This window comes from Mustelus asterias, chromosome 7, assembly GCF_964213995.1.
Source record: "Mustelus asterias chromosome 7, sMusAst1.hap1.1, whole genome shotgun sequence".
NCBI lineage: Eukaryota > Metazoa > Chordata > Chondrichthyes > Carcharhiniformes > Triakidae > Mustelus > Mustelus asterias.
Genome location: NC_135807.1, coordinates 131,980,340 through 132,004,370, shown reverse-complemented (window position 1 = coordinate 132,004,370; position 24,031 = coordinate 131,980,340). Strand labels below are relative to the sequence as shown.

Below are 24,031 nucleotides of genomic sequence, written 5' to 3'. Positions count from 1 at the left end.
TGGATGGGAAAGGTTTAGAGGGATATGGGCTAAATGCAGGCAAATGGAACCAGTTCAGTTGAGGAAACTTGGTCGGCATGGACGAGTTGGGCCAAAGAGCCTGTTTCCGTGCTGTTTGGATCTATGGCTCCAATACAGGGTGTTATTTGGGTTTGGAGTTACTTGTGGTTCTAGCTTTAGCCAGTCAGATACAAGAGTTTAATGCAAATTTAGATGTGGAAATGTTGACTAGCTTTTAAGAGATAAACTTTTTTTGAGACCATGATGTGCAGTTTTAAAACTTTTAAAACATTTATTAAATTACTATGCGCTGAGTGGAAATACAATTACTGAGCAGAGGCATGTATGCAAGCTTGTTGGAAACAGTACTGTGTGAAAATGCCACCTTCAGGTCAGATTCAGTTTCAGGTGCTTCTATCAACCATGTCCTTTCAGGCAGTTAGCTCGCTAAGCTGCTAAATATACAGGGATTTATGAATAAAACATGTAGTTCTGCTAGACTTTACTTACATCAGGGTCCAGGTACTTTGATTGTGACACTGAATTTATCCGGACTTGGGCACCCAAACAAAATGTACTTGTTGGCAGCTTGTCAGGCTGTCTTCCACCATACAGTGCTCATCTTTCTTTTCTCTTTCCTTCCTGCTAGGTCACTTTTTAGTCATTCGAATGCCCTTTTTTATTGTACGTGCTGTCATTATATGGTGTCATGACACATTTGAAAAATGGTTTAATTTGCATGCAATTATTTTTAAAAAATGCACGGAGCAAAAGTGAACAATAATTGCAGTATTAACGTAGAAACAAAATTCACATTTAGGGGAAAAAAACATTTTTACTATAAGCAGGACTTTTCAGTGTAACAACAGCTTTAATTGATTTGACATTTGCATTTGATACAGTCTTTCTGTTCTAAGATATAATTGATTGTTGTGATGCTGGTATATTAGGTGCCCAAATGATTCAATTTATAATGCATCAGCCTGCAGAAACTGGTATGGTGGACTGAATATCAGTGGCAGTACATGAAAGGTTTATGATGGTGTGGTATCAGCTCTTTTCCCTAGATAAGCTAATGTAATGGTAATGAAATATGATTACCACTTGTGTAACTAAGTAGGAGTGTTATTATCCCTGTCAAAGTCAGCCTTTCATGACTCGAGTCAACTGCAATATTGCCGCGTTTTAGATGACTGGTTGAGTTACTGCAGATAAGTAATTCCTAAAAAGCATTAGTATGCAACTGCTACTGAACAGCTGGATCCTTATTAATAAATTACCTTTAACATGAACTTGCCATACAATATGAAGTTCCCTCCCTCACTCTAGAAAAACAGAGGGGACACAAACCTGTAGTCAAGCCATGTCTTAATTAAATTAGCCATTGTAAGAAAATAATTTACTTCAAGGTCATAGTTGTTGATTTTTTTTAAAGGAAGAAATCTAAGAACCCTGAAATCTTCTGTACTACAACGCTGTCAGAAATTTGGGTTTCTATTTTGTTGTAACACCAGAAAGGCATTAGACTGGGTATACCAGTTCCCAATGATGTATCTGGAAAGTGGATTAACCAAAATAAAGGTACTGATACTTGACTTTCTCTGTATATTTGTTGACAGTGTTGAAACATGTTCTAACTATCATCTTGTCTCGGTAATCGCATCTGAGTTAAAAGGCATGAGTTCAAGCTCCACTGCAGGACCACTTATTTATATGCAAATAGGATAGCAACTTCCGCGGAACACAGTTAAACCTGAAAATCCAGAAGTTGCACTACGTTTCCCTGAGCTGCATCATAACAGCATCCTGCCATCTGACTCTCCATTCAAATGTATTGAATGGTGTGAAGGTCCTGTACTCGCATCACAGATGTGAATTAAAATTGCCATAAAGCGTTAAGTCAAGCCATCCTAGCGTAAGTTAACTGCTGTGGTAAGTCTTAATTACTGTCACCCTCCCTGGCAGTGACAATGAGTTTCAGCAAGCAGGAAGGCTCATTCCTAACTTCTGTTCCTGATTTTGATATTCTTAAAAAATTATGGAAAATTTTGGTACAGTGAAACAGGAGAGAATGTTTCCTCTCATGGGCAAAACATAATTAGAGGTCATCAATGTAAGGCAGTCACCAAGAAATCCAATGAGGAATTCAGAAGAAACTTCTGCACCCAAAGAATGGGGAAAAAATATGGAACTTGTTACCTCGGGGAGGGGTTGGAAAGAATAATGTGGATGCATTTGAGGTGGCTAGACAAGCATTTAAGGGAGAAGACAAAGTTACCATGATAGATTAGATGAGAAAAGATGGGAGGAGGCTTGAGTGGAACATCAAGACTGGCATGGGCTGGTTCAGGTTAAAGTCCAACAGGTGCATTTGGTAGCAAAAGCCACTAGCTTTCGGAGCACTTGGTGCCCCTTCGTCAGGTGACTCACCTGACGAAGGGGCAGCAAGCGCTCTGAAAGCGAGTGGCTTTTGCTACCAAATGCGCCTGTTGGACTTTAACCTGGTGTTGTGAGACTTCTTACTGTGTTTACCCCAGTCCAACGCCGGCATTGCCACATCATGGGCTGGTTGGACCACGTGACCTGTTTCTGTGCTGTATATTGTATGTAATCCTATTCAAACTTTCACTTCCTGGTTTGGACTCTGTGTTGCTCAGGAACGAATATTCAATCTTGTTGTATGCCCTCTTCACACAGGCCTCAGATGTCCTGTTTAAGAGTGTGCTGCACCTTTTGGATGTTTAGGTGGTAACTTGCTGCGCAGTGCAAGCTCAACGAATATTTGTCACTTAGAGCAAAATGCAGCTCATCAAACCATTTTGTCTATGCAGATAGACTTATTTTCAAAAATGAAGACGCTGTTCAGAGAGAGCGAGCTAGTATCCTAGACACCATTTATCCTTTAATACCACCACAAATAGAATAACTGCATTGTAGGGTGGCAGAGTGGTTAGTATTTCTGTGTCTCAGCGCCAGGAGCGTGGGATCTATTCCAGTCTTAGATGACTGTCTGCGTGGAGTTTGCATGTTCACTCCGTGACTGCGTGGGTTTCCTTCCACAGTCCAAAGATGTGTGGGTTAACACCTGAAACTAAATTGCTCCTTAATGATCCAAGATGTTCGGGGGGATTAGCAGGGTAAATGCGTGGGGTTACGAGGATAGACGGGCCTGGATCAGAAGCATTGTCGGAGAGTCAGTGCGGTCTCAATGTGCCGAATGGCCGCCTCCTTTTACTGTTGAGTTTCTGTGATGATATCAATGATTCACAGCATTGCAGCTTGTGGAAGAGTTGGCTGCAAATAAGTATCATGATTGAGCATATGTCGAAAGTAATAAAGTGTCCACAAAGATCTTAGATATTGAGAATGTAAAAGCTACTATTTAAACGCAAATTTATTTCATGCAAGAAGTAGTAGTATTTTCTGTTTCTAAAATGCAGTTTTATTATACTTCTATCACTGAATACCATTCATTTGTGTAGACCAGGTCCACAGTTGGCCAATTACATGCTCCTCATTTGGAAGTACATTGCTGTGGAGGTCCTAGTTAGTAACTACACAGCAGCCGATATAATGCTGCAGCAGGTCTTTTCTGGGTAGGTTGAGCAAGTTTATGTGACGCCCCTGACCATCTATGAAAGAAAGTTTGCAAAGGATGATGAATCCTGTCTTTTGGACTCAGTTGACGGGCGCAACTTCCCTGCATGTTTTTTTGATGTTTAAATCCATCGATTAGATCACTCTCTTTTATATTCTGCTGCCAACTGGGCAGTAACCTCTCTCTGATACCTTTCAGCTATTAAGATAATCCAGCCTCTGTGCACATTACACACAATTGCCACGTTTCCTTATAACTCAGGACTCCAAACAGCATGAGCTCCTGGGATAGATGCATTTGTGGAATACTAAGACCCATAGACATGTATCATGCATTTTAAAAAAAAGTGTGGATAAGCTTGCATATATTTCAGTGTAACAAAATACCTAGCAAGAAGTTGAAACCTATGAAATAGTCTTGTGACTTGTTTGGTAAGCTTTAGTTCATCCAAAACCGCTCTTCAGTTAAATGACAACTGTGTAACTTCCTCCTGTTTTTTTTCTTAATTTTAATGTGATATTTTTCATAGAACCCCTACAGGGCAGAAGGAGGCCATTGGGCCCATCGAGTTTGCACCAATCACAATCCCACCCAGCCCCTATTCCTGTAACCCCAAATATTGTCTGTCCCTGCTAATCCCCCTGACACTAGGGTCAATTTAGCATGGCCAATCAACCTAACCCGCACTTCTTTCGACTGTGGGAGGAAACCGGAGCACCCGGAGGAAACCCATGCAGACGCGGGGAGAACGTGCACACTCCACACAGACAGTGACCCGAGACAGGAATTGAACCCGAGTCCCTGGCGCTGTGAGGCAGCAGTGCTAACCACTGTGCCACCGTGTTGTCCCTTTGAATCAGCTGACGACCTTTTTTTGCTTAATATACACCACACTTTTTGTACACTGAACTAAATCAAAAAATCAGTTTACATTATTAAATCCACTTTCAGGCCTCCTGTATTTCAATATCCTTTAAAGATTTCTTAAATATTTTGTATTTAATAATATAACTAATGCATCACTTTCTCAATTGGGGGTTTTCTGTGCTCTCCAGGGACAGACAATAGTGAGCCTATCACGCCTGCTCCTGTGCATACAATGCCATGGAAACTGGGTCAGGCCACAGGGTGGTTTGCAGCAATGCACAGCTTCAGCTCCTTAAAGTTCAGCTGAGTCAATGGTCGACCTGGCTTGTATCTGAAAATAGCTCTCTCAGCCTTTTTTTATATTTTGTGTTCAAGGTTTACAGTATTAGAATAAGGATATTGTGGATAGATTACTCTTTTCAATGAGAATGCGAGACCTTGGTATCGGAGTCTTTCAGTAGCGACCTGGAGGAGCGAAGGAACGGCTTTTGCCATTCATCTAGCATTTAAACTGGTCAGCAGCTGCTCAGTGGAGATTTCTAGTTCTCAGCCATCTGATCAAGAACGGTGGCTTCTGCGGGGATTTTGTGATGTTTCAGCAGGGCTAGCAGCATAGAGGTTCTTCAATCAATTTTTTTTTCAAGTTTATTTATTAGTGTCTCAAGTAGGCTTACATTAACACTGTAATGAAGTTACTGTGAAATTCCCCTAATCACCACACCCCGGCGCCTGTTGGGTACACTGAGGGAGAATTTAGCGTGGCCCATGCACCTAACCAGCACGTCTTTCGGACTGTGGGAGGAAACCGGAGCACCCGGAGGAAACCCATGGGGAGAACGTGCAAACTCCACACAGACAGTGACCCAAGCCGGGAATGAAACTCGGGTCCCTGATGCTGTGAGGCGGCAGTGCTAACCACTCTGCCATCGTGCTGCCCAATTATATTGCCACCCATCATATTGAAGAATCTGGACTGAGAAACGTGAACTGCCTCCAAATCATTATATGGGAAATGAAATAAAAATTGGGTCATGCGCGTAGGATTAGGGCGAAACATAAAATAGAATTACTCCATTTTTAATTCAGTTTTTTTCGGAGGGATTGAAATTTTTAGGGGGTCAAAGCCAGTTCAGAAGTTATCACTGCTAATGCTGTTTAAAGACTCATCACTTCTGATTAAACAAGCCCAAATGTTTTCTGAAACAAAATACTTGGAAATCTGGAATAAAAGATAGAAAATGCTGCAACTATCCAGCAGGTCACCCAACATCTTGGTGAACATTTATCAGAACTGTGGAAAGACAGAAATGTAATGGATTTTACCCGGACCGCAAACATGACCCTGAACTTCCAATCCCTTGTAATTTCAAATCTCTACCTTGCTCCCAACTACACTTTTCTGTCGTTGGTCTGCTAGCGTGTTCCAATGAAGCTCCATACAAGCTCGAGGAACAGTACTCATCTTTTAACTGGACACCGTACAGCCTTCTGCCCTTCAACAATTTTAAGTCATAACAGTCGCTACAGTCTTTTGGACTTCAACAATTTTAAGTCAAGGGTGGCACAGTGGTTAGCACTGGTGCCTCGCAGCGCCAGGGACCCAGGTTCAAATCCAACCTCGGGTCACTGTCTGTGTAGAGTTTGCACATTCCCCTCGTGTCTGCGTGGGTTTCCTCCAGGTGCTCCTGCTTCCTCCCGCACTCCAAAGACATGCGGGTTAGGAGGATTGGCCATGCTAAATTGCCCATTAGTGACGGGGACTAGGGTAAATGTGCAGGGTTACAGGGATTGGGCCTGTGTGGGATTGTTGTCGGTGCAGGCTTGATGGGCCGAATGGCGGCCTCCTGCACTGTAGGGATTCTATGATTCAATGAACCTTTGCCTCCATTTTGTTTTGTGTTTCTTTGATGTTTGCTACTAAACTGGCATTCACACCTCATCTAAACACATCTTTTATTTATTTACTTGTCCCATTACTATTCCCTTTGACTTTTGTACCATGTACCTTTTGTCATTTAATCTGTGCTGCCCTCCACCCTATCACAGACGTCCCCTTTTGTTCCACCTCCCCCCTTCACTTGCTGAGCATCTGTCGCATTTCTAACCTTCTAGTGCGGAAACAGTAAGTAATTAGCCTAACTTTACATCACTCCAGTGATTTCTGTACTGAATCCATTGGTGAAGACTGCAGCCTGTGGAGAAGCAGGGTATCACTGACAGCAACTTCCGGAATCCAGCCTTTAACTGCATATGTGTGGACAGCAGAGGTGGCTGACAGTTTTATCCTATAATAATGGTGAGGCATGACAGCCTCCCTGTTGGTGGTACTGCAAAATCCAGGAAGTTAGTAGGGATGATCTATATGCTGCTGTAAGTGGTGATTTTAAAGGGGATTCTTAAAGGAGGTCTGAGGCAAAATAAGGTATGCATTTCATGCACTAGTAATGAAAATTGCAGCAGTTTTGCCACTCTTTCCATATATTAAAGTCACTTTAAGATTTGGTACTTTCAAGAGGATGTAAAAGGTGCAATAGAGTGAGTTGTTTGTAGTCTGCCATGGTAGTTCTACAGATGATGTGGAGATGCCGGCGTTGGACTGGGGTAAGCACAGTAAGAAGTCTCACAACACCAAGTTAAAGTCCAACAGGTTTATTTGGTAGCACAAGCCATAAGCTTTCGGAGCACGGCCCCTTCATCAGGTGAGTGGGAGCTCTGTTCACAAACAGGGCATATATAGATACAAACTCAATTTACAAGATAATGGTTGGAATGCGAGTCTTTACAGGTAATCAAGTCTTAAAGGTACAGACAATGTGAGTGGAGAGAGGGCTAAGCACAGGTTAAAGAGATGTGTATTGTCTCCAGCCAGGACAGTTAATGAGATTTTGCAAGCCCAGGCAAGTCGTGGGGGTTACAGATAGTGTGACATGAACCCAAGATCCCGGTTGAGGCCGTCCTCGTGTGTAGAACTTGGCTATCAGTTTTTGCTCAGCTATTCTGCCTTGTCGTGTGTCGTGAAGGCCGCCTTGGACTTTAACCTGTGAGACTTCTTGCAGTTCTACAGATGACAGTGAGAAAAACATACATTTTTTTCAAAAATATTTTTTTTATCATTTTGCAGCATATTTAAATGCCACTTCTTCCTCTACCTGCAGTTTTCAATTTATGGTAGCTGTCATGAGTGTTAGTCGTGGGTTCTGCTTCCTGTACCCTCCTGCCATTTTCCTTACCAGTAGAAGAATCAACCAGTTTACTTTACCACTGTCTGCTGTGCTGCACTTATCTCTGAATAGCTTTTGAGATTCGTGGCCAAGGTCAAATTGAACATGAGGGCAGACATTGGAATGTTTCAAATCAGCTGTATCCATCGCAATCATCCTTCTCTCAAAATGAGAAGTGCACTTTTTGCTCAACTCGTGCAACTTATCCAATATGAAATGTGTTCATCATAGAAACCCTACAGTACAGAAAGAGGCCATTCGGCCCATCGAGTCTGCACCGACCACAATCCCACCCAGGCCCTACCCCCTTTTCCCTACATATTTAACCCGCTAATCCCGCTAATCTACGCATCCCAGGACACTAAGGGGCAATTTTAGCATGGCCAATCAACCTAACCTGCACATCTTTGGACTGTGGGAGGAAACCGGAGCACCCGGAGGAAACCCACGCAGACACGAGGAGAATGTGTAAACTCCACACAGACAGTGACCCAAGCCGGGAATCGAACCCAGGTCCCTGGAGCTGTGAAGCAGCAGTGCTAACCACTGTGCTACCGTGCCGCCCGGTGTTCATGGATTCTCTATCCCACCAATTCCTGCCCCCAAACAAGAAGTCCTAACACATAGTCGGATGAAAGGGAAAAGCTGAAAATGCTGGATATGTTAAATTTTTTTAAAATTCTGCAAATATGTGGTAAGGCCCTTACAGTTATGGGATAGCACGGTAGCACAGTGGTTAGCACTGCTGTCTCACAGTGCCAGGGACTCGGGTTCAATTCCCGCCTTGGAGTTTGCCACATTCTTCGCATGTTTGCTGGGTGGGTTTCCTCCGGCTGCTCTGGTTTCTTCCCACAGACCAAAGATGTGCACGTTAGGTGGATTGGCCATGCTAAATTGCCTCTTAGTGTCCCAAGATGTGTAGGCTAGATGGATTAACCATAGTAAATGTGTGAAGTTACAGGGATAGGGTGGGGAAGTGCCAGGAAAGGCACTCTGTCAGAGAGGGATGGTGCAGACTCGATGGGCTGAACGGCCGCCTCCTGCACTGTAGGAATCGTATGAAGAGAAAAGACAGCTTGGGGTGTTTAGGGTATGCATCCTGCATCTAAACTCTTGAAGCACCGTGTCCTGTCTTTTCTCAACAGATCCCAGTGAATCTGATGTGCAAGTCCACCATTGCTTGTGCACTTGATTTTATGGAAATGACCTTTTCGCAATTCTGACCAGACCAATCTGAAGAATACGTCACCAATGTCCCTTATATGATTAATTTGCAGGATGTGAGCGATGCTGGCTGGGCCAGCATTTATCACCCATCCCTAACTTCCCTCCATTTCAGAGTCAATCCCATTACTATGGATCTGGAGTTACAAGTAGGCCAGACCAAGTAAGGATGGCAGATTTTCTTCCCTCAAGGGATTAACGAAACAGATGGGGTTTTACGACAATCGACAATGGTTTCATGGTCATTATTAGACTTTTGGGGGGTGGGGGGGAGAGGATTTCCTGTCCGGGGGGGGTGGGGGGAGGTGTTCATTGACCTTGGGCCAGATTTTCCAGTTTCGTGGCCGGTAAATCCCACCCACAATTACATGTTTTTAAAATTAAATTCAAATTTCACCATTTGCCGTGGTGGGACTCGAACCCAGGTCCCCAGAGACCCCACCTTGGGTCTCTGGATTAATAGTCCACTACATCACCACTTGGAGGTTTTGCGCAGAATTTTTCGGCACGTCACTGTGCCCAAGAAACTAATATTGCTTAGTGAAACAATCAGATATAACAGATTAATATATCTCCTATACATGCACTGATTAGGTGAATTGCATTAAAGACGTATGTAGCCAAGCTGATAGATTGGCCATGCAACACGTGTTGGGAAATTCTGAAAATTAAAGCATTTTCTCAGGAGCACCTTGATTCTCTCTATAACACTCTATATTCTGACAACCCGTGGAATATGTGCTAAAGATGAACTGATGGTTCCTGCAATTTGGAAATCATATTTCAGATTGAAGCAGAAGTACCACCAATGTCACCGTTGTCATGACAATCCCTGGCTTGACATTCCTGTGTTGGCTGCTCACAAAACAAAATGTAGACGCAAATAGAATGGTGGAATGTCTGGAGAAAGTGCCAGCAGTTGATTCATCTGTGGTCAGTGATACTAATCATTGCTTTCCCAAAAAATAGCAATTTATCTCATTAGGGCTCTGTTATATTAAGGATGAACTTGTGCAGCTTCAGGGTTGCAATGAAAGCTTGTGTATTTTGACCATGGTACACCGAATGAAGGGCAAGATTTTGGAGCATTGCCATGCGAATGAGAGAAGTGAATAGCACAGGAGAGATTCCTGTTACAAAGTCCTGGTGGGTATATCATGATTGATCAACATGCATATTGGCCAGAAAAGGTGGAAGACCAACTGTTGTAGGTAGAAGAGAAATATCTCATTGGCCTGTTCTTTCACTGAGTTTTCTGCAATTGAGTATTGATATTTTGGATAAGTTAGTTACAGAAATACTAATTCCACCCTGACTTGGTTTTTACAGCATGATGGATTATTGCTGGCTCACAATAAAAGAATAGAGAGCTTTCAGATGTATTAGACAATGCACAATCTGGTTTTGTTGTGCAAGACTATCAGAGTATGTTCCCCCTCATTTTTGCTACTTGTGTGTTATGAACTTCATGTTACTGCCAGGGCCTTCTATTTTAAGGACAGTGTGAACTATAATTTGTGTACAGTTGCACAACGACACGCACACGCTTCTGACGTGAGTGTCGCTTGGCTTGTTCTACTTCATGCGTGGCTGTGGTGCAGAATGTCATCTCATGATTTGTGTGAATGTTTGTGCGGTGTGTTGGGATTCTTCCCCTCCGTCGATATCTGCTGCCCAATACATTTAAGCTGACCAAATTCGAGACATGCCTTGTTGCTGCCACATATTCAGTGGCAAAAATGCAGATGGAGAGGTGGCACTGCCTTATGTCACACATGGGGGATGGCTGTTCAATCTCACTGCACAACCCACCCATCTTGCAGTGTCATGTCAGAGGAGATGAGTGACTGCTCAATATGGGCTTGCAACTTGCCATACTTCTTTTAAAAACACATTGTTGCATTCTCAAGGAAAATTGTGTACTTTACCACTTGATCCCTGGAGAGCTGTTTTTCTGTCGTTGTATCTGCTTCAAATGGTGTTGGTGATAATACATTTGTGTGCTATTCTTTGGATATGACTAACTAGATTCCTCTTAACTGTTGAGAGCAGTGGTATGCTTTGAAGATCTAAGCATGCTTATCTACTTGTCACTGCATCCACCATTCTTATTTGTGCTTCTGCTCAATTGATATTTATGCTCATGTCTGTTGTTCTGTAAATGACAATGTATATTTAATAAAACCGCATGCCCTAGCCTTGATCTGTCCATCAAACTTCACGCTTTTAACACTTAACCTGAATAAATCAGCTACAACTACCTCACAAGACGTCAGTTATTTATGATGCGGTCCACTGCCTGTTGCATGCTGTGCTCTTCCATTATGCGTTTGCTGTTCCTTTAGACACAGCTCTTCTGTATCTCCTGTAGGTCTTCGGAGTGGTAAAGAGAGAGGGTGTTGATTCTGTCTGGTATATATTCCCATGCCTTCTCCACACCACCAAAAAATGCGTTCTGTTCCCCATTAATGAGTTTAAAAGCATGCAAGGTTTCATCAGCCTTTTCTCTGATGTTCAAACGTTTTTCTCCACAATTGCCTAAGAGGAATGCTGTGCCCCCAGCTATCCGAAAAGTTGTAATGAAATTGTGTTTTTGAATATATGTTGGCAGCACAGGAAAAACAGCTCTTCAGCTTGTTTCATGTACACAAGAGGACATAACATGTATGCAGTCATATGGGGTACAAGGGAGTTTTGCCAAATGTATTCTGGAAATAGACATAAGGAAACTGAGGTTAGGGAGATGCTGCTGAAAGATCTGGTAATTCTAATATCGCCAACATGGACGGCATGGTGGCTCAGTGGTTAGCACTGCTGCCTCACAGCACCAGAGACCTGGGTTCAATTCCCGGCTTGGGTCACTGTCTGTCTGGAGTTTGCATGTTCTCCCCGTGTCTCCGTGGGTTTCCTGCGGGTGCTCCGGTTTCCTTCCACAGTCCAAAGATGTGCAGGTTACATGCATTGGCCATGCTAAATTCTCCGTTAATGTACCCGAACAGGCACCGGAGTGTGGTGACCAGGGGATTTTCACAGCATCTTCACAGTGTGAAAGTAAACTTGTGACTAATAAATAAAATAAATGAAATCAGTGACGAATGGATGTCATCACATTGCCTTTGGTAAATAGTATGAATACCTTTTGTAATGAAAGATTAACAAGTCTTACATTCACAGCAAGAAATATGATTTAAAATACACCAATTAGAGTAACAGAAAACAAACAGCAGTGGTGGTTTTAAGACAGCAGGTTGCTATGTACGAAATGGAGTTGAATTTTGTCTTTCTCATTTCTCAAGTTTGAGAAATTGATGTGATAAGCACATTTCTCTCATTTTTAACAGATGATCAGAACTAACTAAGCTAATCTGTTTGTTTTTTCAAGGTGCGTGTTTCGTCCGTACAGATCAACTGGATGGTGAGACAGACTGGAAGCTCAGGGTAGCTGTTTGCTGTACGCAAAGATTACCAGCTTTGGGTGTAAGTATAGTACTTGCACTATTTGTTTCCCATCAGCAGGGCATGCTTTTGTAGCAGTATCTTTTAACATGGTACATGGAAGCACAATTAGTTTGGGGGAGGAAAAATGGTTTCTGTAGTTATATTCCAATGTCCTCAACTATGGGTTGAACACTGTGCTGTGCAACTTTGTACTGAACTTCCCTGAAACAAACATTTGCAAGAAAATTTGAACCAGATCGACAGAGCGCATAGTGTCATTGCATTCTGGCAGAATGGATTAGTGGAGAGAAAACTAGTGATGTTCCTGTTGGCGTTAAACTATATATGGTAGACTCTTCCCAAATCTGGGCTGAAATTTCAGTCCAGTGTTCAGGGATTGCTCCAATCTTGAAGACTGTCCGTGTGGAGTCTGCACGTTCTCCCCATGTCTGCGTGGGTTTCCTCCGGGTGCTCTAGTTTCCTCCCACAATCCAAAGATGTACGGGTTAGGTGAATCAGCCATGGTAAATGTGCCGGGTTATAGGGATAGGGCAGGGAAGGGCCAGAATGGGATGTTCTTTCGGAGAGTCCATGCGGATCTGATGGACAGGATGGCCTCTTCTGCTTGCTAGGGCTCCTATGGTTCAGACTCCAGAATCAGATTGGGGTTTAGCGAGCTTTGTGGATTACTGTTCGTTTAGATGAAACAATATAATTGTGTTATTAATTACCAGTGGCTCACTGAGAAGCAATTAGTTTGTATGTAGGCAACATAGTCATCACGGCACAGCAATACCAAACACAATACTCATCCTGAATTAATCCAGAGGTTCCAATCAGACAAAGGGATTCAGTTAATGGAGCTTTTATAACATTATGCAATAACAATAGAGTGGTGGAAGAAGCTCCTTTCTTGAATTTAGCGTGACCAAAAGTTTCCTAGATGCAGTATGGGTGGATCTCCACCTTGAGATTGAAGAGGCATCATAAGATCCTGAGGAAAATGGAAGTGATGGTATGAGAATCAAATGTTTTATTGGAATGTAGATGGTGGTGGATCTGGCAGGGACAGTTGGTGATCAAAGATGCATTACTTGAAGTAAGCAGACCAGCTGATGTGTAGCCTGAATACAAACACAAAAATTGTATTCGCATTGTAGAGCCTATCTTTTGCAAAACACATATGGTTAACTGATTAAAATCATGCATTAAAAGCATTTTATAGTCCAGCTGTTTGAAATTCCAGTTAATATGTGCTTTACAATCTGCACTGATAAGGAGCAATTTGTCCTTCATTATGTTATCCAAAACTGCATAATGATGCAAACAAATCCGAAAGGGTAAATTCTTGATGTATTTGCTAACCAAGAAGTCAAGTAATTGTTTAAATTTTAAACATTTAATTATGGTTTATACAATGCAAAGAACATATAAATGTGCAAATACCAGTTTCTGTTAAGTTCCTCTTTATGTTTGCATGAATGAAATAGAAATTAATATCATAAATAACCAGCAGGATACATATTTTATTCCATGCTTGAGGCCTCTGAATCATGTGGTGTTGAGTTTCTGCGTATAAGCAGCTTTAAGCTGTGTAAGCCATTGTAGCCACAGTGTGCCCACCTATCTCGTTTCAAACTAGTTTCCAACATTTAGTTCATGTTTTTGCAAAAAGTACACGATGCATTAGCTGTGAAGATAGATCAAGCACAAGAACCAAAAAAATTAAAAATGTAGTTAAAATGTTAAATCAAAGGTATATAATTGAATCTACTTGCAGTTTTGTACTGACCTGTCTCAATTGTACATCAAGAATTTGTTGTTTTCTCATTGCATAATGTACGTTTCTCCAAATGTGATTTTTCACTTCAAAAATTAAAATATGATTCATTACTTTATCAAATTTCAAAATGATCCATTTAGTTTTGTGTCCCTTCTAAGGTATACTTTGATTTTCTTCTCATGGCAGAGCAGGGTCTGTCAGAACAGCTAATAACAATTCTGTGATACCAATACTTGAATGGGGTTTTGCTGTAAAGTGATGCTTTTCCTCCCAAAGTGCTATTTGCAGATTGTGTGATCACCTGTTGAGGTGATGCTAATATTGCTTATTCTCGATCTGCACAAAACTGGGCAAAGTGAACTTTAGAATCATAGAATCCCGACAGTGCAGAAGGAGGCCACTTGGCCCATCTAGTCTGCACTGAGCACAATCCCACCCAAGCCCTATCCCCATAACCCCATGTATTTTCCCAGCTCGTCTCCATGATACTAAGGGACAAGTTAGCATGGCCAATCCACCTAACCTGCACGCCTTTGGACTGTGGGAGGAAACCGGAGCACCCAGAGGAAACCCATGCAGACACGGAGATCATGCAAACTCCAGACAGACAGTCACCCAAGCCGGGAATTGAACCCAGGTACCTGGCGCTGTGAGGCAGCAGTGCTAACCACTTTGTTATATTAGAACAAGCAGGTAACTTGAGAATTTAATCTGAACCATGCAGTATGATAAGAGGGTTGTACCCATGACTTATAGAGAAACATTTAATGCGCAAGTGCTAAAGACTTGAGCAGTCTTGGGAGTTTATATATTTTAACTACTAGATGCTTTGAGGTACACTTGTGCCTTGAAGGGGTGTGGTTCCAAAGTGCATTTAATGATGTAAATTTAGAATAATTTACAGTGTAAGAGTCCATTCAGACCATCAAGTCCCATACTAGTCTGTAGAACAATGCAGTCATAGAATCATCATAGAATCCCGACAGTGTAGAAGGCGGCCATTCAGCCCATCGAGTCTGCATCGGCAACAATCCCACCCATGTATTTATCCTGCTAATCTCCCTGACACTCAGGGTCTATTTAGCATGGCCAATCAACCTAACCCACACATCTTTGGAGTGTGAGAGGAAAAAACAGGAGCACCCGGAGAAAATCTACGCAGACACGGGGAGAATGTGCAAACTCCACAGTCGGTCTTATTCTTCCCATCTATCCTCGTAGCTTTGCAAGCTTGTTTCTCTCAAGTGCCTATCCAGTTTCCATTTTGAAATCATCGATTGTCTCAGCTTCCACCGCTCGTAGTCAACTTTCTTTTGTGTACTTGAACTAATATTGCAAGATATTGAGATTTTCATCATCTGTGCAATTTGAAAATTTAAATGTTTGTTCTGAAGTCTCACAGGCATAGTATGATCAAACTCTTATTCTTGAAATATACAAACTGATGTTTAGATCTACATGCAATTTATTTTTTTTCTATGTTTACGCCTATAGTTTTAGATTGTTTTAAAAATCTTGTCGGTCTTGCCCTTTTTCCTGAAGTTTCTATGTGCTTCTCCTGTCAAACCATTCATTATTACTACCGCGAAAATGTGTAAAAAGAATGTGTTTAAACAGGAGAGAAACTGTGACAATCATACTTTGCATTTATGTAGCACCATTAATGTCGAAAAACTCAGAGGCATACCAGACAAAAATAAACAGTGCCGTTTAGGAGGGGTTGTCATGGGGGTTGACGGAAATCGTATGTCACAGATAGTTTTAAAAGGAGGAGACACAAGTAGAGAGGCAAAATCTTGACCGATTGTCATCAAATCCAAGCATCCTGGAATACACATTACCATCCTCTCCCACCAACCAACCCAAACCTGACAAACTTAAAAGTAAATGGTTATTGACTGATTTTAAATACAGCCTTTCTAACTGTATTGAGTCCTTTAACCTGTCTCTTGTTTTGTCTCTTCTGTGAGCATCCAATCTATAAAGTTATCCCTTTATACACTACAAGATTAAGTTAGACACACTGCCTGGATTTTGCAATGAGCACATCGGTGAGGCCAGCAGCACTCTTTGTTACTATGGGGTAAATCGGACAGTGACTTCTAGACTAAGCACGTGCAGTTAAGCGTGGAAATCCAGCTGTTGCAGTCTGAATTACCCTGCTTCTCTATAAGCTGCATTATAAAAGTACCATGACAATAGGCTCAGCATTGAAATCATTGCAAGAGTCAATAAATTATGGTACTTTTTTTTATCCATTGAACATGCCAGAAAAATTTAGCACTGATGCATTCTGGAGTAAGTGAATTTCCAATGCACAATAAGTCACAATTGATACCAAATAGCCTCTCTGGCCCTGAAAGTTAATTTTATAGAGTCAGCATGGAAACAGGCTCTTCGGCCCAACTTGTCCATGCCGTCCCTTTTTTTTGTAAACCACTAAACTAGTCCCAATTGCCTGCATTTGGCCGATACCCTTCTTACCTATGTAACTGTCTAAATGCTTTTTAAAAGACAAAATTGTACCTGCCTCTACTAGTACCTCTGGCAGCTTGTTCCAGACACCTTGCCACCCTCTGTGTGAAAAAACTGCCCCTCTGGACCCTTTTGTATCTCTCCCCTCTCACCTGAAACCTATGCCCTCTAGTTTTAGACTCCCCTACCTTTAGGAAAAGATGTTGACTATCTCGCTGATCTATTATTTTATAGATCTCTATAAGATTACCCCAAAGTCTCCTACTCTCCAGGGGAAAATAGTCCCAGTCTATCCAGCCTCTCCTTATAACTCAAACCATCAGGTCCCGGTAGCATCCTAGTAAATCTTTTCTGCACTCTTTCTAGTTTAATAATATCCTTTCTATAATGGGGTGACCAGAACTGTACACAGTATTCCCAAGTGTGGCCTTACCAATGTCTTGTACAATGTCGACAAGATGTCCCAACTCCTGTATTCAATGTTCTGACCAATGAAACCAAGCATGCCAAATGCCGCCTTCACCACTCTATCCACCTGTGGCTCCACTTTCAAGGAGCAATGAACCTGTACCCCTAGATCTCTTTGTTCTGTAACTCTCCCCAACGCCCTACCATTAACGGAATAAGTCCTGCCCTGGTTCAATCTACCAAAATGCATCACTTCACATTTATCTAAATTAAACTCCATCTGCCATTCGTCAGCCCACTGGCCCAATTGATTAAGATTCTGTTGCAATTTTAGATCTTCTTTACTGTCCACCAATCTTGGTGTCATCTGCAAACTTACCAACCATGCCTACTAAGTTCTCATCCAAATCATTAGCGTAAATGACAAATAATAGTGGACCCAGCACTGATCCCTGAGAGATACCTCTGGTCACGGGCCGCCAGTTTGAAAAACAACCCTCTATACCACCCACTGTCTTCTGTCATCAAGCCAATTTTGTATCCATTTGGCTACCTCACCCTGGATCCCATAAGATTTAACGTTATGCAACAGCCTACCATATGGTCCCTTGTCAAAAACCTTGCTGAAGTCCATGTAGACAATATCAATTGCACTGCCCTCATCTACCACCTTGGTTACCCCTTCAAAAAACTCAATCAAATTTGTGAGACATGATTTTCCACTCACAAAGCCATGCTGACTGTCCCTAATCAGTCCTTGCCTCTCAAGTTTACAGACCTGGAATCTCATTCTTTCAGTTTTTTAGTGTTACAGATGAAAGATTATATAGTTTTTAACTTTGTCTCACATCTCTCCAGTAATCTCATCTGTCTTTTCCAATCTTTATTTTGGTTTCTGTACATAAGTCAAACCTAATTTATACTTCCTGGTTTAGAAACTGTGTGTCTCTTTGAGGAATCTGATTGAAGAGCTTTGTTGCTTGGCCTGTTTATGGATGCCAAATATCTGCCGTCGAGGGTGCAGCATTGTATCAGATGACAGCAAGCCTACAAAAACTCTGTGGGCAGCTGTCATCCTAATGTATGGCAAACACCATTCCTTTGCCTCTGAGTGCAAAATCCAGGCATTAAAGCCTGTTTTTCAGAAATTCTACAATAATGCCATAGCATTACTACCGTTAGTCAATTTGCAGGAATGGAGATTCATAAATAAATTGTATTGAGCAACATAAAACTTGAATTTGTAATTTAAATCCTAAACACGAAATCTACTGCAGCTGCTTTATATTATTGAAGTCCATATGTTAGTGCCATTTCATTTGAAATGTTTAGTTTCACATTTTGTTTCATTTAAAAACTTTTTGTGAGTAGTTTTGGGTCTATTTCTTTAATCCTTCTTCCTTTCAGCAAGCATCATCCTTTTTACTCACCTAGTTTGACAGAGCAGTGCACCCTATAGATAGCCATCAGAAGGTGCTGAGAATCACTCCAGTATAATCTCCTTCATGGTTCCCTTCCTTCCATGCTGGGAAGCATACAGTTTGTGATGAGGAACTAAAGTTATTCCCAGTTTGAAGTACCTATAAAGTAATTGAAGATCTCTGCTCAAAATAAATTACTTGATCTCATCTGAGAGTGTCATCATTTGGCAAAAGGCTGATAAAATTACAGATGCCATGCTTTAACCTCTTATGAGTTTCTTAACCATAAGTACAGATTTGTACAGCTTCCATTTCCCACTCTTTACTGTTAATGGTGCACATTAATATGGCAGGCATACAAATGTTTGTAAATGATACTGTTATTAATGCTGTGAGGATGATAGGAAGAGAGAAATGCTCCAACACCGAACAATTCTTGTTTCCACTAAAGTGTTAATGATATCAGATATATGTATGTATGGGTGCTACCAAGCTTTTTTCTGCTAAAAAGATATGATTTATGAGGTCTCATTTTATGTTGGTGACATGATGGGCGGGATTTTCTGGCTGCGCTCACTCAATGCTTGAAAATCCACCTGAGGTCAACAGACCTTTGCATGGTCCATGTCCCGCCCGCTACGATTCCTGTGGTGGGTTGGCCGGGAAAATTCAGCCCGATTATGTTTTGTGAATTCTTTGTATTGAGCCGGTCACTTGCTTTTATGCTTATCTTTTAAAGTTTACGGAACAGATTTAATGTTACACATGGGGGTAGTATCCAATACAATGCCTGGCATCATTGGCACTTCAGTGAAACTAGAATTCTTCAATGTTGTTGCTTTTCTCACTTCCAGTGGCATTCATAATAATATGAATTGCAAAGATTTGTATGTTAGTGTGTACTGCTAACCTTTACACACTAAATTATTATAGGGGAAAGAAACTCTTTTGTTATGGTTCAGGTCAGAAACTCCAAAGTGTTCTATGGAGCCCGCCTGGATCATAAGTTTTGCATCTTGAATTTGGCTAGATGAGCATGATATGTTTCACTTCAAGTATGATTCAAATGAGCTTTTATCAAACTAAGTATATTTATGAATATGGTTAACATGTATAGTAAGAAAATTGGCAAGAACGTTTTTCAGTTATAAAGAAGAAACGAAACAACCACAAAAATGTATACCCCTTAACAAATATGTCTAATGTGTTCCAATCAAACAAAACTCTTGCTGTAGACAAAACCCTTTTAAAGAGGTTTATCACAGCAAAGACTAATTAATGCCCACATGATTCTGGACTTGAGACCTTTGGATGAAGTCTGCAGTTCTTTGGATAGACTCAGAACAGTTTGAAGTCAGAACAGCTTCCCAAAACAGCAGGGACTCTAGGCAAGCCAACAACAGCCAATTTCAAGACCTTGCTTTCAGCTAACCAGCAGAATTTCCAAAACCAGGGCGAGCGAGAGAGAGAAACTTCCTTTCAGTTTGATGCCCCTTCCAAAACTCAAACCTGCAGCTCCAAACTGAAAATGTAAAATAAAAACTCCTATCAGCTGACCTGCCAACCAGTTTTTCTCTTAACAGTGCAGAGTCATCAACATCCCAGTAAAAATAAACAAACCCCCGTTTAAGCTGCAATAAAAGGACATCTCCAGTCAAGCCTGCAACATAATGAAAAAACAACTGAAGCCAAAAAAGCCTGCTTACAAGTGCAGAAAACACGATTTATTAAAAAAAATCTCTTAAAGGTACACTAACATCACACTTCAGTAACATACCATTGATTAATAAGGCATATGACTTAATTGTTTGTTATGAGGGATGACATAATTTTATGTGAATAATATGTTGAAGCTTATTATGTGCATGAAGTTGCCCCAAACAGATTTGGGAAATTTACATTTTGGCTAATGATCAAGAATACTGAATTCAAGTATCATGTAGTTATCTTTAAAGAAGTACATTTTATCGTGCTTAGTACCTGAAGAATCCACTTTGTGTATTTATTGCAATGCTTTCCATATGCCAGTCTAATTTAACAAAAACTCTTTGCATTTCGTGCTGCTCCTAAATTCCCATAGAATCATCGAAACCGATAATGCAGACAGAGGCCATTCAGCCCATCGAATCTGCACCGACTACGGTCCCACCCAGGCCCTATCCCCATAACCCCACACATTTATCCTGCTAATCCCCCTGACACCATGGGACAATTTAGCATGGCCAATCAACCTAACCCGCACATCTTTGGACTGCGGGAGAACCCGGAGGAAATCAACACAGGCGTGGGGAGAACGTGCAAACTCCACACAGACAGTGACGCGAGGTTAGAATTGAACCCGGGTCCCTGGCACTGTGAGGCAGCAGTGCTAACCACTGTGCCACCGTGCTGCCCATTAGCTACCTTGTCAGCTAGTTGTTACAAATAGGACGTTTTCCCACAATTTGGGGATATGGGAGATTGCATGCTAATTCATCGAGCTCTGAAGGAAGGATGAGTTATTTCTCTTTAGGTCTTTGAAATTTGTCCATTGTTTTTTGTCCTGACATCGCATTGCAATTTTCCAGTGGAAATGTTCCTCTTTCGAATAGGGTACCAACTCCTCCCTACACCCCATTTTAAACATGAAGGATCACCATCATTTGGGATAGAGGCTGTTTATTTTAGTCCATTAGATTGTTATAAAGCAATTCCGTGTTTTAAATTATAGCATGCCAAAGTTATTAACAATAAATATGTCATTGAGTCAGAGGTTTACAGCATGGAAACAGGCCCTTTGACCCAACTTGTCCATGTCGCCCAAGATGTGACATCTTTCTAAAGCATAATTATCAAATGAATACTTCACACTATACAGTCCATTTTAAAACTTCTGTCAGCTACTCTTTTATATATTTGTACTGTAACTTTTAACGTTTGCAATTCCGAATAGATGACTGGCTGTTTAATGGGAAGTACAACAGCTGAATTAGTTGCTTGAATCTTTCACTGGTGTTCCAAGAATTGTATTTAAAACCAAGGCTTAAAGTTATCAAAGTGACAGGATCCACATGAGTTTCCAGGTCAGGCCTGTTAGTAACATCAATCGAGAAATGGAATCCTGTTGTGTTTGTAAGAATTAGAATGTCTCTGTGCATTTCTGTATGTTATTCTCAACTCGACTTCTGTAGCTGCGGTTTTGGGCAGTGTATTAAGGGAGCTGTGATGTGGTGATGGGATCAATATTTTGCAAATTAAATCACTACAAAAGCTTCAATAAAATTGCAAAGTGAATACTATTGAAAGACTGACCTAGGCTCTGAAGAAAAGTTGTATGAACTTGAAATGTTAGCTCTGTTTCTCTCTCCACAGATGCTGCCAGACATGCTGAGTTTTTCCAGCATTTTCTGCTTTTATTTGTATCATATGAGCCTTTAAGTACTTGCTGCTTTGCCATTTATGTTTTAATGAACAAGGTGTAACCATCGTGAAAACTTGCTGATTATGTTTATAATGTCTACAATTTAAATATTTCATTTCTCAGCTGCTTAAGATTATTGCTACTCGTGCAATATTTCATAGTTTTTCCTTTCTGCATTTTTTTTACGCAAAAAATGTGGAAGCAAGATTTGAATTCTATTTTGAATCTGTGCCAAGCAAATTATTAGCATGAAAATTTGTTTGTGGCCTGATATCACAATCTGAATGCACTTAATATATGCAGCTGTTGATAAATAGCTAGAATTCTGCTCGTGTTTAGTTGTATATTTTAGGGAAACTTCTAGAATCAGAATTAAGTTAGCAACCTTCGAGAATTGTTATATGGAGTTAATGGCCAAGTGCTGTAAGTGGTCAGGAATGTAAGGAGACATAATATATCTGAATTAGGATCAGGTTTAATGTAGTTAATTGATTTGCCTCGTACTGATTCAGTTTAATCAAGTTACTTATCCATTTTTTAAAATTGAAAAACTATTCAACATATTTTCAGCTACTAAAGTAAATATGCATTCTTAACTGGTTTCTAGGAGTTTATGGTGAAAGAATCAATCTATCAAATAATTTTAAACTCTACAAAAAATTGAGAAGAACCCATAATTTATGTTTTTGGCAGAAAATACGTCCTGCCAGAGACAGGAAGAAGATGGAGAAAAATATAGCCATAATTAATTCTGTATAAACTTGGCGATCCATGACATTTAGAAGTGTTTGATTCGGCATTTCAGCTAAAATAGCTACAATTAAATTTGTAACTTACAAACTAAATATCTTCACGCACCTAGTTTTTATTTAAGAATCATCAGCAAACAATGTTAATTACAAGGTGAAGTTATAAAGGCACTGTATATATCTAAAAATACAGCATCATTGAATAACAAGCTTCTAAATGGAAGTAAAAAGTTAATAGGTTTGCATTCAGTTACGGCGATTGAATTGGAGCCACTTAAGAAATGGAAATGTGAGCATTTAGTCATTTTTGGCTGTAAGATAATATCATTAGTAAAGGAGAAGATACCTACTTTTATAAACTATTGAGAAATATGATCTAAATTGCAGAAATTAAAATGTAAACTGAGCCCTCATTAAAATTGGTGCTGATTACAATTTGCAAAGTGAAGTTGTTGACTTGAGACAAGTAAACTTTGCCTAATGTAACGCGTGTTTATTTATTGCACATAGAATTATAGTTTTAGGTGGAATTGAGCTGCATTGGAAGGATTAAGATGTTGTCTCAAACCTTCAGACTGAATTTAGTGCTTTATAGTAATTACTTAAACCCAAAGCCTTGTCTTATTGTACTTGATTACATTTTTGAACTCTTATCACATCATTTAAAATTTGCATTGCTAATGAATAATAAGGGTTACAAAGTAGGGTGACAAAAGTGCAGGATCAATAAAAGCATATTAGCTCATAATTTTGTACTAAGTGTATATGTTTTGCAGTGTCAAAGGATTTGCCCTGATGGCAATTTATTATTTTTTTTGTAGTTTACCAATCTGGAAGCTGTCTCATTTGTAATGCAATGAATATAGTTGAATATTACAGACATTTGACGATGATACCACAGTTCTGTGACTGATCGGGGATTTTACAAGATTAATATTTTTATTTTGAAAAAAATGGCTAACTCCATGGTTAATAAGGTTCATCTTGGTTAATATCACAAGTGTGTTTTGGAATGTCCTGTGTCATAGAAATCATAGAAACCCTACAGTGCAGAAACAGGCCATTCGGCCCATCGAGTCTGCACCGACCACAATCCCACCCAGGCCCTACCCCCACATCCCTACACATTTACCCGCTAATCCCTCTAACCTACACATCTCAGGACACTAAGGGGCAATTTTAGCATAGCCAATCAACCTAACCCGCACATCTTTGGACTGTGGGAGGAAACCGGAGCACCCGGAGGAAACCTGTGTGTGTGTGTGCGTGTGTGTGTGCGTGCAAAGTTATTTAAAGCAAGTTTGTTCCTAAGGAGCTAGCAATTTTTAAAACTAAATCCCTAATTAATGAGTTGAAGAACACAGCAGTCCCAGCTAAACCTGGGTTACAGTTTATGGACTACTCAGTAATGGATTTGTGGTGGAAATCACTCATTCATACTTTATCT

General features: G+C 40.7%; 1 protein-coding gene across 1 annotated transcript in view; it reads left to right on the top strand.

The window, feature by feature from the left end:
- atp9b (ATPase phospholipid transporting 9B) overlaps window positions 1–24,031 on the top strand; it is a 286,554-nt gene that overhangs the window by 101,277 nt on the left and 161,246 nt on the right. Inside the window, exon 8 of the mRNA XM_078216847.1 lies at window positions 12,293–12,387. Within this exon, the coding sequence (XP_078072973.1) occupies window positions 12,293–12,387 (95 nt within the window). The remainder of the gene's footprint in view (window positions 1–12,292; window positions 12,388–24,031) is intronic.